Below are 14974 nucleotides of genomic sequence, written 5' to 3' on the forward strand. Positions count from 1 at the left end.
CATTATAATTACTGTGTACGTTGATGATTTAAATATCATTGGAACTCCTGAAGAGATTCCAACAATTATAAAAACTCTAAAAGAAGAGTTTGAGATGAAAGATCTTTGAAAGATAAAATTTTGTCTCGGCCTGCAGATCGAGCATATAAAAATAGGATCTTTATTCATCAAACAACATACACATAAAAGATCTTGAAAAGATTTTATATGGATAAGTCACATCCCTTGAGTACCCCAATGTCTTTGGATGTGGAAAATGATCAATTCCGTCCTAAGGAAGAGAATGAAGATATCCTTGGTCCTGAAGTACCATATCTTAGTGCTATTGGCGCACTAATGTATCTTGCTAATAATACACGACTTGATATATCATTTGCTGTAAATTTACTAGCAAGATATAGTTCCTCTCCAACCAGAAAACATTGGAGTGGAATCAAACAGATCTTTTGATATCTTCATGGAACGGTTGATATGAGATTGTTTTATCCCTATGGATCCAAGTCACAATTAGTTGGCTATGCAGATGTTGGATATTTGTCTGATCCACATAAAGGGAGATCTCAAACAGGATACCTATTCACATATGGTGGTACAGATATATCATGGAGGTCCACGAAATAGACGATTGCAGCAACATCCTCTAATCATATTGAAATACTAGCGATACATGAAGCTAGTCGCGAGTGTTTTTGGCTGAGGAGTTTGATCCAATATATTCTTTCATCATGTGGACTGATTGATCATAAGATAGCTGCAACTGTCCTATTTAAAGATAATACAGCATGCATTGCTCAACTTAAAGGCAGATACATCAAAGGTGATAGAACAAAGCATATTTCTCCCAAATTCTTCTTCACTCATGATCTTCAAAATCAAGGGACAATTGATATCCAACAGATCCACTCAAGTGACAATCTGGCAGATTTATTTACAAAGTCACTCCCAAAATCCTCCTTTGAAAAATTGGTAAATCAGATTGGGATGCGCCGATTTCGAGATATTAAATGATGTCGACAAGAGGGGGAGACTGTACTCTTTTTTCCTTAGTCAGGTTTTTTCCCATTGGATTTTTCTTGACAAGGTTCTTAATGAGGCAGTCCCTATCACAAAGGATATTGTACTCTTTTTCCTTCACTAAGATTTTTCTCACTGAGTTTTCCTTTAGTAAAGTTTTAATAAGGCAATAATCCTAAATGGGCATTCAAGGGGGAATGTTGTGATAAGATTAAATTGAATGCCCATTAATGTGGGCAGTTAATTTTTATTTTCAATACTGAATGAAGTTGAAAAATAAACTTCATATGCCTATATATAAAGAAGCAATCCTAAGAATGTTACGGACACAGCAATAATAAAAACAAAATATTCCCTCTCTCTATTTCTTACTATAAAGCACTTCTTTAATTTTCTCTTCATATACTATTAATATAATATTAATATATTATCTTTATAGAAGTATAATAATATTGATAAATATTAATAATAGTATTTTATTATTTATACTTTATTTTATTACCTCTTCCTTATTTATCTTATTTATTTATTTATTTCACAACATTGATTTCCATATATTCCAAACGTTGGTAAAGGAATGTGTATGAAAGCGAGTATTTTGATTTTGACAAAGACTGCTACATGTTTTGAACAAATTAAGAACTGGCGATAATGTAAATAATAATAGAAGAAAAAATATTATATATATATATACCTAAAAATCAGTTATTAAATTAATTATTATATATTTATATATAAATATATATTATTAATTTTTTAAATATATATTTTATATTTTAATATATATTTATACAAGTAATTAATTTAATAATTTTTTTACACTTAATATAATTGATAGAATAAGTATAAAGAATTAATTTTTAATTAGTTAATACTAAAATTTTATTTTTAAATTTTTTAAAATTTAAAATTTAAAATTAAAATTAAAATTAAAATTTTAAATTTTATAAAAATTAACAAATATTAACTGAAAAGAGTTGCATATCTTTATAACTAAACTACTACTACTACTACTACTACTAATAATAATAATAATAATAATAATAATAATAATAATAATAATAATAATAATAATAATAATAGTTTATCCTGTGTTTTAAAAATATATTTTAAAAATATAATAATCAAAATATTTTAAATTTTTTATGTATTTAATATATTAAAAATATAAAATACTATTTCTAATAATTTTAATAAAATATTTGTTATAATAGTTTTAATGTCTATTTTTAGAACATATTTTAATAACTGAAAAAATATTATATGGAATGAAGAAGAATAAAACGTAATATTTTTTTAAAATAAAAATACATAATAAAAAAGTTTTTATAAAAAACAATACAAAAATTAAAATTTTAATATATTTATTATGTATTTATTAAAATAAATTATTTAAAATTTTTTATTATTAATGATCTTTTTATTTATTAAGTAAAAAAAAAAGTCAAAACTCATAAGAGAGAAAATCATAAAAATGCACAGATCGAGGCTGAAATTCGCCGACAGTTTAATTGCGTACTATTTGCCGGTTTGAAAAATGCACGTAACCCAAATTGCATTAAAGGCTTTTTGCACAACAACTTGATAACGTCTGAACTACTTTTTAAAATTTATAATATAAAAACAGGTTTAACCATATCACATTTATCTCAATATCAAAATGTAATAAATAATAAAAAAATCTAAGATTTTTATTAAAATTTAATCAGTACTTAACTAATAAAAAAATAAGTAATTTTATATTATTAAATATAATTTTACGCTATTAAAAATACTAATAATAACTACAAATCATAAAATTGATTGTTACTGGCACTCCTCATAAATAATAGGACATTGATTTAATTGAGGAAAGGTTGTCATTATTGAAATGCGCATATGAAATAGTTTCTATACCTAAAATAAAGTCTTGTACAAATATAATTGTTGTATTGAAAAAAATAGCTATTATTGAAATGCGCATATGAAATAGTGTTTCTATACCATACAAATATAATTGTTGTATTGGAAAAAATAGCCATTATTGAAATGCAATAGTGTTTCTATACCTAAAATAAAGTTTCATACAAATATAATTGTTGTATTGGAAAAAAAAAGGAAAGGAAAGCATATATATTTAACAATTTTGAGTATATTATTATTAATAAACTAAAAAATTTATATCAAAGCTTGCTATTTTCTACTATTGTTATTGAAACTCTTTAAAAATAAAAATAAAAATAAAAATCCCCATGGTTTTTATTTTTTCACAGAGGCTTGAGTAGTGTTGAACAGTAAAACCTTTCTTGTAACTAAATCCTAAGTTAATATCCTAAAATCCGGTCTCAGCACTCCATGTGTCATAACTCCCGCTCATGTTGAATGAATGCATTCTCCTTTTCAACGCCCATGTTCATTAATTCATCCAACCAATTCATCCTCAAAGTCCTCTTCCGCCTTTGCACGGTGCCTCTCTTTGTTGACTTTGGCGTACTCCCTTTTGTCTTCGCCTTCACCTCTCTCTGCTCCACGGACGTAAATCTCTTTGTTTTTTGCTGCTTCTCCGCATCGTTCCCTCTCTTCTGCCATCTCTGAGGTCCATGCCATGTCTCTTTCTATCTATTCTGATTTCTTGGTAACACAGAACAATACCTCCTTCTCCAAAAATTTATTCTTTTTCGGATACAACAAAAACAACACAAGCATTCTCCCAGCTTTTCTCATTCCTCCATTCCATTCAAAATGGTAACTTTAATTGCTCTTTGATTCTTCGAAAACCAAAAGTTTATGGTTTTGTTTTTTATCTTTTTCGATTGAAATGTGAAAACTTTCTGTCTTCATTTGCGCTTGGATTGTTACAAGTGATTCTGATTTTTCCCTTTCTTCTATGATGGGTTTTCTCTATTTTGTGTTTTAGAAAAAGGATCCAATTTTTTTGGGTTTTTTTTTCTATTCATGTGAAGGTTCCTTTAGAGCTGCGAAGTTTAAGGTATGCCCTCTCGTTTTGAAATTGTGATTGAAGTATATAGACAGACATGTTTCAGCCCCTATCAAATATACATAAGAAACTTGACTTTTTCTTATAATTTTGTAGATAATATTTTTCTTAAATAAAATATTATATACATTTTCCTTCGTACTACTTTTCTCATTTATATTTTCTATCACTGATGCTGGTCACTTCTTGGTAATTTTGCAGGGCTACAATAGAAACTGGCCATAATTTTTTTTTTTTTGTATTTAGAAGCAGGAAACTCATCTTCTTTATTACCAATATGTCTAATCATTAGGCGCTGGTCACTTCTTCTCCGCATCATTTTTCTTTGTATGTAGGAGCAAGTTACTTATTTTTATTATTTTAAGTTTCTTCATTATTGCAGGGGTTACACTCGAAATTGTCCATTTTTCCTTTTAATATAGAAGCAAGGTTGATCTCACTTTGAGTTTTACATTCATACTTTGAATTTTCCTAATCTAAAGGGATATTAAATGTTCAAATGTATTGGTGGATGCACATGGATTTGTCAACCTTGCTGATTTTGAACTGACAAAGGTAAATATCTTGCTCAATTTATACATCAATGTAGAATCGTTTGTTAGTTTCTCTGATATTTCAATTTTAGCTATCGATATCTAAATACTGCTCAACTGATTAACATTTTAATTTTCTTATATTGCTTTTTTATTTCAGTCAACCAAATTGAATGATACATTAAATTATGCAAGGGGATTTGTTTTGCTGCCTTGCTTTCATATGCTTTGGGTTCTTTTCATTAGGTGTTTTTGCTATTTGAAGCTCTGCTACTTTAGTTTTATATGTTGTTATCACAGTATTATGTTGTTGTTATTGGTGATTACATGTGATGTCTAATGCTTTTCTTTGTGTCGTGCAAGAAGGTCAGGGTGTTGTCCCAAAGGTTGCACCATGAGGTCGCTGTTTTGAAATTGAAGAAAGGGGGTATTAACTGGCTCGGTTAATTTTTAACCTATGTTGCTGTTGGGTTTGGTGACTGATGAAGCTTGGTATGAAGAACTTTCTTCATTCACTTTCTCTATAGGTTAATTAATTATTATTTACATTGTTTATTGTTCTGGAGTTTCATAGTTGCAATGGCAAGAAATAGCCATTTTATTTAGAGCTTACAAGGTGCCAGATTTACATATCCGTGTCATGCATTATATCCTTCAATAATTGTTTGCTTGCAATATATTTTCTAAGTCGACTCACAAAACATTTGCATCAAACCTTTATCGGAAAAAGGTACTCTTCAACTATCTTTTCAACAAATAATTATGACTTTCTTGATTTAGTTTGTAGTATTCTTCCATTTTGTTTCAAAATATATTTCAACAATCAGTTCTGGTTTTCTGTTTGAAATAACAAGTTGAAAGAATTGATCATTTGATAGGAGACAATAAAACAGGTTGCTTTTCTGTTGGGTAAGTATTGTTAAGTAATAAGTGTGAAGGATAGTTAGTCTTATATTAAATGAAAGAATCCCGCTAGGGAGCCAATGGAGTGTCTGTACTAAACATCTGATATCCTATTGAATCAAACGTCTCTAAACCCCATTGTACACATTGTGCATATACTCCATTGGCTCCCTATACTTCCTCTAAATGAAATAATGTGTGAGAGTTTATGAAATGAGAAATTTATCTATTTAGTGCGTTAAGCTTTTTAAGTTGGTGTGGTATATTCTGTCACTTGATTCTTATACAAGTGATTGACTATTTTTTTCTTTTGTTGGTATTGTAACATGATTGCTAAAATATTACTCTTTTATATATTTTTATTTTTTTGATACAAACAATAAATGTACTGTTTTGCCTCTCTCATAATCTTTGTCATGAGATGGATAAATTTTTTTTATTTGTTTTAATTTAAACCTTTTCTCTGTGGCCATAGGAAAACAATTTGGTGACATTGATTATTGGAGTAAACCATGTTCTTCGTGCTTTTGATCTATATTTATATACAAAACGAGTATCATTGCACCAAAATAAGTTTCAATACTTTCAAAGTAAACTCTAAGTTTGTGAAATTTAAGGATTTGAGAATGCACTGAAAGATGAAGCTGCAATTTTGATCAGCAAGGCACTGGAAGAGAGTCATGGCACTTGAAGTTGATTTCAGCACAAATTCAATTACTAGGTCCAGAATTCGAGCTTTGGCTGAAGTTGTTGTGCAAAAACCTAGATTTAAGTTGCTAAACATTAATGCTAACTTCATATTTGACGAAGGGATAGAAAACTTGAAGGATATATTTAAAAATTCACCTGATATGTTGGATATGTACTTTAGATGAGATCTTGAAGGAGAAGACATTCATGAGGATTCTTAAGAAAATGCTAACCCCAATGAACTGGAATCAAAACTCAAGGGCCTTGATATTTAGGAAGATTTATAGGACATAGGCATCCATCTTTTATATTAAATTAATTTGTAGTCATCATCTATTGTATTTTAGAATTCTGAATTCCATATTTTCATGTCTCAACATTTTTAAAGCTTACCAGTTATATCCATATGTCTGGCAAGACAAGAAATGGTATTAACTTTATAATCTTTTGAGCTCAATTATGTTTTTTTGTGGTTGTTTTTTATCTTTAATTGGTTGATTTATTCTCTTCCTGTTGTCATGATCATCTTTAATTCTTTATTATTAATAAAATTCTAATTCATTTTTCTCTTATTTTTATGCGTCATATGAGTTAAAATGCCAGCTGAAACTGAATAATTTTTTTGAATATAAATTTAAGTTGTAGATGTCAATTTTTATGGAATAATGAGTTTTATGGAGTAATTATTTGAGTTTTAGACTAATATTTTACAGGTCAATGCTGACTATGTGTATAAAGTGAAGATATAAGTAAAAAATAAATAATTGCTCACAAATAGAATGATATAAAATTTATTATAATAAAAAGTCAAATTTTGTTGTCATTATTTGACTAAGTATATACTTAATATGTATTATTATAAATTTGATTAAAATTTTGTCATATTTGCTTGAAAAATCATGAAATCTGTAATACCCTTAATATGTAAAACAATATTTTTATATTGTATATAATATCCTTAATAAATAATGTTATATAGCTATAGTTATTATGATTTAACATTTTCGTGCTTGGCACGGACAATTACGCTAGTTGGCACCTAAATTTATGGTGACTTTAGTTGATATGTGACGCTTAGAAAAACGACCAGCAATTCAATTTTTAATACTTAAATAATAACCGCCTTGCTGTCACAAAGTAATTGAGCCACGTGTCTTTCTTTTTTTGACTTATCCTCACCTTACTTTAATTGTTTCCTCATATACATCCTCACCTTATCCTATATATAGTAGTTGCATTTCCTCTGAAACTCATCATGTCCCAATTAAGTGGTTTTAATTTGGAATAGCAAATATAATTATTGTTATGGAATATCATGAAATAATAGAGGAGGGAGTAGAGCCAGTTAGTCCTGTGGGACAATATTTCAACAGCTCAGCACTATGCATATACATTATTGGTGTTATAGAATTTGAAGTTCCAATTCATGGTTTGCTAATGCAGGCTATGTCTCTTCTCAAACATGTTTTTCTTCCCATCAATCCACGCTTCTCCTCCATCATGGTAAGAAAGAAACACATTATTGCTAGCACTTTAGTTTTTGTTTGAATTTTTAAATTTTAAAAAATATTATTCATATATCATAATATCAAGTCTTTTTCACTAGTTCGATTTCTATTGGACTTTTTTTTTCTAATAAAAATAAATTTATGAAAAAGGTTGACCAAAATATTCTTATTTTATTTTATTTCCAAAATGTTGATAATTTTTTGTTGACTCTCTATATAGTAGTGTATATATATTAGGAAATTTTTCAAAATATTTATAAAACATTAATATTTCAGTAATGAGTTTGTTTCAATTAATATTATATATATTTTATAACTGAGACTAACAATTTAGCTATTGTTATTTTAATTTTAAAATTCTTCTTAATTAATTTGTTTGTTTATATTGTTATCATTGAGAAAACTTGCTAATTTGCGACGATTTTTGACCTTCATTACATGTAGGGCAATTTACGCTAGTAAATCGTTTGGCCTCCAATATTACGCAAATACATTGTTTCCAAATTCAATACGCAAATGCATTGTTTCACTATTTTATGTAAATCGCTACTGACAGTAGCGGTTTACAGATGTGCATAAACCGCTACAACCAGCCGCGGTTTATGTGTGTGAGTGTAAACCGCTGCTGCCAGCAGCGGTTTACGTGTGTGTGTGAGTGTAAACCGCTACTGGCAGTAGCGGTTTACGTGTGTGTGTGTGTGAGTGTAAATCGCTACTGGCAGTAGCGGTTTACGTGTGCTGTTTTGCCTATATAAACCGTGGTTGTAGCCGCGGATTATGCATTTAGATGGTTTGTAGAGTTTTTTAGAGAGAGGTCAGAGCAAGTTGTGAGCGGGTCCGAGGTATCTCAGCGGCAACTTCTAGCGAGTTATCATGGCAGGCAGGACCCTGTACCAACTAAACGGTGTTGCACATATTGCCGGTTCTATTGGGAACGAGGTTAGTTAACATTTATTTTTTTCTAGGCTTTGCATATGTTAGTCAGAAAATGGTAGGTTAGGTAGACGAATTAGAATTTATAGAATATTCCCTCTAGTTTGAAATTAGGCTTCGCATGCTAGGATGTTAGTTCACTGGTTTTGGTTTAGTATTTTGAGTTTTTCTTGTTAAGTTATAAAAATGACTAGTTAGTTGAATTTCAGATCCCTTCAATGAATGTTATGCTACATGGTGTTGGTTTAGTTTAGGAAAAGGGATAGTTGACGTTAGTGAATTATTTTAGTTTGGTTAGGGTATTTGTATGAAATGAAGTTTTAAATTTTAATGCTTTATAATATTTTAACATCTCTGGCTGTTATTTATTAAAGTATCTGTGTTGTTATTTTTCCTATCGTGAGTAGGGTTTTTCTTTTTTTTTTTTTATATAGGAGAATTTGTTGATGGTTTAATATATTTGTATCCGGTTAGTTATGGGAAATTTTTTAAGGATAGGGGAATTTAATTGAACTCTGTATATCTTTGTTGTTATGTGCAGCCCACTAGGTGTATATACAGTGTGAGACGGCAACAGAATATGCCCTTACATGAAAGGATCATCCCGTATTTAGAGAGGGCTGGATTGTACCATTTGGCCAGGCTAAACAGCTAATGATTCTGGTTGGATGAGCCACTGGTTAGTGCGTTCGGTACCAGCCACCTCCTCGCATCCTGTCCCTTGAAAGTGAGGGCAAAATTTGCAGCAACATGCCGAATACAAAATACTCGATAAGCATGTGGAGGTTGCCAACCACTATCGGCAGACTCTAGTGCAGCCTTGATGCCGTTGTGTCTATCGGATATCACGAGAATACCTTCCTGTGGAGTGACATGCCTTCTAAGATTGGAAAGAAAGTAAGACCAAGACTCTGCATTCTCCCCCTCCACGAGTGCAAAGGCAACAGGCAAAATATTCGAGTTACCATCCTGAGCGATCGCCAACAACAACGTCCCGCCATACTTGCCATAGAGGTGTGTTCCATCGATGCTTACGAGCGGCTTACAGTGGCGGAATGCCTCAATACACGGGGGAAATGTCCAAAACATCCGATGAAAGTAGACTCTATCTTCATCAACTTGGTCACCCACCCTAACCGGGGACGTCTTTAGTAGAGCAACGGAACCTTCCATCGTGCATGTGACCCCAAGGATCCACCGAGGCAGATCAGCATATGACTCCTTCCAATCGCCATATATTTGCGATACTGCCTTCTGCTTCGCCAACCACACCTTCCGATAACTAGGCCGGAATCCATAAGTCGCCTCCGTTGCCTCTTGCAACACCTTGATCGACACCGACGCATCAGCTCGAACCAACGGATAGATTCTCGCACAGATGACATGGTAATCAAGTTGCTTGTGGTAGCTTGATATCGATGTGGCCATACACGTGTGCGGACCGTTGTACCTCCTAACTTCCCATGTGCTCTTCCTTTTCCGCATGACTATCCAAATCAACCACGTGCACCTGTTACCAAACTCCTTGCATCTCCCTTGGTATTTCAGATTATCGGACTCCATCACCTTATACTCAACTCCACGCCGAATACTGTAATCTTTTACACTCAACACGGCTTCCTCTTTACTCTGGAAAGATTGGCCAATCTGAAATTCAGTCATAGGTGTCCCATCATGCATCCCCTGCCCATCGAATGTTGCATCTACATTCTGCTGTTGGCTGACGGCTTCCAAGTTCAAAGAGGAGAGGTGGGGAGGGTACTCTTGTGTTGCAGAACCGGAACCTCCATGGGCTGAACGTCCACCTCTTGGAATATCATCATCACTATCCCCACCAATATCGACAGGCTCCTCATCCGAATCATCATCAAACAGTGCATTCTCAACTCGATCCGGTCCGGCATCGCATTCAAACTCAGGAACAACAGGACTAATATATGCATGAACAGCCCCAGCATGTTCGGGCTCCGCATTCGGGACTGCCACTGCTACCACAGGCAGCGATATTGATGCACCACCAGCTGGGGTCGACTGAGGATTAGGTGCCGATACCCCAGAGCTATCCATACCATCTTCCAACTTCGCAAGCAGTTCAGTTACCCTCACCTCCGGAAAACTACGCTTGCAGTGAAACAAGACCTGCAAGTCTTCATCCGACCCGATGACGAAGGTCTCATATCTCACACCAGTTGAGACAACGTCAATGGAAATCTTGTAAAATAATTTTTTTACCCACTTCGTCCCACACGTACCGAGCTTCCGTAATATGCTTTGCTTAATCTCTGCCAACGTATTCGACGATCGGATAAAAACACTAAGTGGTTCTCTATCTGTGAATTTTACACCATGCCTTTTACTCTTTTGAATTTTTCCAGAGCAGTGAACCAGAGTCACAAAACTATCCTCCCCCTCCATTTGTGAATAACACTCTACCTCTACACATTTGGCCCCTCTATGGTTTATATAGGCAGCCCCGCTCAGCCCATCACACGTAAACCGCTACTGCCAGTAGCGGTTTACACTCACACACACAGCAGCGGTTTACACTCACACACTCACACACATAAACCGCGGCTGGTTGTAGCGGTTTATGCACACCTGTAAACCGCTACTGCCAGTAGCAGTTTACATAAAATAGTGAAACAATGCATTTGCGTATTGAATTTGGAAACAATGTATTTGCGTAATATTGGAGGCCAAACGATTTACTAGCGTAAATTGTGACAGTATCTTTTTTTTTTTTTTTTATCAAGTTTTAACATTGACACATATCTTATATATGGTTAAGGTGCAAGACAAAAAAGGAGAGAAAAGATGGAAGAAAGTTGATGTAAACTTGAAAGAACATGTGAGAACCCCAATATTCCCAGAAACACTAGAATCAAACGACACGTGGTTTCAAGATTACTTATCAAGAATATCAATGGAGGAATTAGCACAAAGCAAGCCCTTATGGGAAGTTCACATAGTAAATAGCCCTACAAGTGATGCACATGGGAGTGTGATATTCAAGCTTCACCATGCACTTGGAGATGGCTACTCTCTAATGGGTGCACTTCTATCATGTCTTCAAAGAGCTGATGACCCTTCTCTTCCTTTGTCTTTTCCAACTCTCAAGCCTTCAAAGCAAGAATCTAAGTCCACCAAGGGAATTTGTTCAAGCTTTTCTTGGTTGGTGTCTTCGGCATTTTACACCGTGGCAGATTTTGGATGGAGCATGTTGAAGAGTAGCATCATTAATGATGAAAAGACACCAATTAGATCTGGGAATGTTGGGGTTGAGTTTCAACCGATTTCTATATCAACCATGGCTTTCTCTATCAATCAAGTCTCGGATATCAAGTCTAGGCTTGGAGTGGTAAGACCATTATTACAATTGTTTATTAACTAGATTAATTTAACTAATTTAATTAATTACTTTAAAAATCACGCCTTCAATTAATGATAAAAAAAATAATGATGAATACATTGGCACTATATATGACACAAGATAAGAATAACTTAAGATCAGATTTTAAAAGCATTATTAAAAAAAATAAATATTTTATTAAAAATTATTAAAAAATAAACACTTTTTACTCGATTGAGATTGAATAAGTTTAATTCAATTTTTAAAAGTTAATTTATAAAATAAGAGATGTCTCACACTTATAAACTATGTGAAGATCTTATTTTTAAAAGATACAAATTTATATTACATATTCTTCATGTCTAAAAATAGTCATCAGAAACATGAACGTATAACTCAATAATATTTGTTTGATTCTGATTTTGTCATAATACATTTTTTCTTAAATATTTGACTAACAAGAGAAAGTAAATTAATAATTATATTTTTAATAAAATACATAAAAAAATTTATTATTATATTATTATATCATTAGTGATCCATTTTGGTTGTTTAATATATGTTTGTATACAAAGTGCAGACAATAAACGATGTAGTAACTGGAATAGTGTTCTATGGGACAAGATTGTATATGGAAGAAATGAACTCCAAATCAAAGACAGCAGAATCCACTGCATTGGTGTTACTGAATACAAGAAACATTGAAGGATACCAATCAATCAATGATATGCTCAACACCAAAGCCAAGGGTCCTTGGGGCAACAAAATTTCCTTCTTGCATGTTCCTATTCCCAAATTAAAACAAAGTAGAACCTCTAATCCTTTAGAGTTTATTTGGGAAGCACATAACATAATCAAGAGAAAGAAACAATCTTTAGCTGTTCCTCTTACCGGCACACTATTGGAAATGGAGGGTAAATTCAGAGGCCAAGAGGTAATTTGCTACATTATTATATATTTGGCTAATTAAACTAATTAATTTTGATCATGACGATAAGTTTTCTGTTATATCATTACTTCATTAGTTTTATGGTGATTATTTTTGTTTATCCTGTTGGAAAAGATTTTGTCACTTTTTACTCCAAATATATATACACTATTAAAAAAAAATTATTCAGTAACTTCAAAAATATTTAGAATGTTAGTACTACTAATTAACCTTTAAAAATTATTAAACACTTAATGTTATTATATATTAATAAGTTGTTTTGAGAATGAATATGTGTATATATTTACTAATATTGATGATAACAATATTGATGAGTTTGGAAAACTCTAAATTAATATTAGTGATGACTAAGTATTATTAATTTGATTAGTTGCAAAATTATTAATTTGATTTTGGTTCACATGTGTTAATTAAAATAATTTTGCTGTGCAGGTTTTGATGTTGGGCCGAACAGAAAAGAAAAATGGTTGCAAGTCCAATTGTATTAAAAATACATTCAGCATTGTTACAAAATTATTTTGATCCTTGTGGCTGAATTGTTGTTATGTTATTTGGGCCAGAATTTGTGATACAAGCCCAATTGAAATTCTTGCTCAAAAACCATTAAAGTTGGTCCGAAATGAAGAAAAGAGAGAAAGCAAAGGTTTCTTGCTTCCAACGGATCTCTCTCATGTGATGGATTCCAAATTTAATTCAATTATCATTAACTTGCATTGAAAACCATGAGAGAAAAATTAGCATCTGATTTGATTGTGATCATCAATGCTACACGTTACCTAAAGCAAAAAGGGAAGAAAATTAATTTAGTTTAATTCAATTATTCAAATCCATTGAATGCTTTTCTTTCTTCTCTTTCTTCTCTCTCTACTCTCTCTTCTCTTTCGGTCACTTCACAGAGAAAGCATGAAAGCTATGACAAGCTACCGTAGAAAAGAAGAAGCAAGTAACAAGACCATTGTAATGATGGCAAGAAAAAGAAAACAAAAAGTATGTTGTGCCTGAGATCTTCACCAAAATAAGGTAAGATTTGGTGAAGTAAGCTCATGCTCTCCATACCAAAAATGAAAGAAGAAGATTTCGGTCAGAGGAAGAAGATCTCAGAGACATGGCTCGTCTCTGCTTTTGTGTTCACTCATCACAGAAGATAGCTAGAGAGGCTACGTGAAGGAGGAAGCAAAAGTGGAGCAGGAGGAGCTGTCATGCATCAAGAAGCATCAAGGGCTATGAGTCCTTCTTGGAGTGCAAGTCAAGAGGGATTGTTTGGATTGATGAAGTTTGGTGTAAAGGGAAGATACAGAGGTAATTGCATGTTGGTTATAGCATTCGATTATCTCTCCTCTCTCTCTGGCCGAACCAGTTTTGCATGAAGAAGAAGAAGTTTAGCTTGGTTCATTGGTTTCAACCGTGGAGGCTTCTCCCTCTATAAATAGGAGAGAATAGCCAGGGCTTGAAGTAAGGAGCAAGAAGTGAGAGTGCAAGGCACAGAGTTCTCATAGCTACCTAAGCTAACAGAAGTTCTTCTCCTTCAATGTTCTTAATTTTGTAATTTTCTGTTTAATTTTGTCTGTCTTGAATCTCGTGGAAAAAGACAAACAGTGAAGTTTGTAAGATAAAGCCATAGAGCGGAAAAAGGCAAAGTGCACAAAATTAAAAGAAAAAGTCATAGATGTCCTAGAGGTCCTTTGTACATCTGTGTTGTGTTTCATGATTCTGTGGGAATCCCCTTACAAGTTGCGTTAGCACTTAGCAGTTAAAAGCTTGGTGGGTTACCAAGTCAAGTTCAGTTTTGAGTTAGATTCTGGACTTGTCCCAAATAGGAAGGGTAGTTCCTAAGGAGAATTGGTGTATGTAATCAAAGATGATTATAGTGAAATTTCATCATTGTTGTGATGGAGACTGGATGTAGGCTGTATTGTACTTAGCAGCTGAACCAGGATATATCTTGGTGTACTTCTCTCTCTCTTCTACTCCATTTCTAATTCTGCTACATAGGAGACAAAACTGAAAAATATCTCCTGACTGGTCACGAGACAAAATAAAAAATCTCCTGACTAGGCACGAAACAAAAACAAGAAATATCCCTCAAGTATTCTGAAGGACAGCAAGTGTTATTAAGTG

General features: G+C 32.7%; 1 protein-coding gene and 2 long non-coding RNA genes across 3 annotated transcripts; all 3 read left to right on the forward strand.

Annotated features, from left to right (window-relative positions):
- Positions 1-3522: 3522 nt before the first annotated feature.
- Positions 3523-4226, forward strand: LOC148569483 (uncharacterized). Its single transcript, XR_015881410.1, has 3 exons — positions 3523-3738; positions 3911-3982; positions 4193-4226. It is a non-coding gene; the product is annotated as an uncharacterized LOC148569483 (long non-coding RNA).
- A 182-nt stretch (positions 4227-4408) lies between these two features.
- LOC148569484 (uncharacterized) lies at positions 4409-6184 on the forward strand. Its single transcript, XR_015881409.1, has 3 exons — positions 4409-4546; positions 4891-5016; positions 6045-6184. It is a non-coding gene; the product is annotated as an uncharacterized LOC148569484 (long non-coding RNA).
- A 1209-nt stretch (positions 6185-7393) lies between these two features.
- On the forward strand, positions 7394-13428 carry LOC107637271 (wax ester synthase/diacylglycerol acyltransferase 11). The gene is made up of 4 exons (XM_088485485.1): positions 7394-7620; positions 11347-11916; positions 12488-12841; positions 13289-13428. Exons 1-4 carry the CDS (start codon positions 7423-7425, stop codon positions 13376-13378), a joined length of 1212 nt encoding a protein of 403 aa, XP_088341611.1. The 5' UTR covers positions 7394-7422; the 3' UTR covers positions 13379-13428.
- The last annotated feature ends 1546 nt before the right edge of the window (positions 13429-14974 follow it).

Source organism: Arachis ipaensis, chromosome B4 (genome assembly GCF_059453495.1).
Source record: "Arachis ipaensis isolate K30076 ecotype BB chromosome B4, ASM5945349v1, whole genome shotgun sequence".
In the NCBI taxonomy this organism is placed as follows: domain Eukaryota; kingdom Viridiplantae; phylum Streptophyta; class Magnoliopsida; order Fabales; family Fabaceae; genus Arachis; species Arachis ipaensis.

Excerpts from the sequence above, each read along its gene's own strand:
- LOC107637271 (XM_088485485.1), top strand. The coding sequence starts at position 7,423 with ATGGAATATCATGAAATAATAGAGGAGGGAGTAGAGCCAGTTAGTCCT. Across the intron at positions 11,917-12,487 it reads TCAAGTCTAGGCTTGGAGTG|ACAATAAACGATGTAGTAAC; the intron begins GTAAGACCATTA and ends TACAAAGTGCAG. Across the intron at positions 12,842-13,288 it reads GTAAATTCAGAGGCCAAGAG|GTTTTGATGTTGGGCCGAAC; the intron begins GTAATTTGCTAC and ends TTTGCTGTGCAG.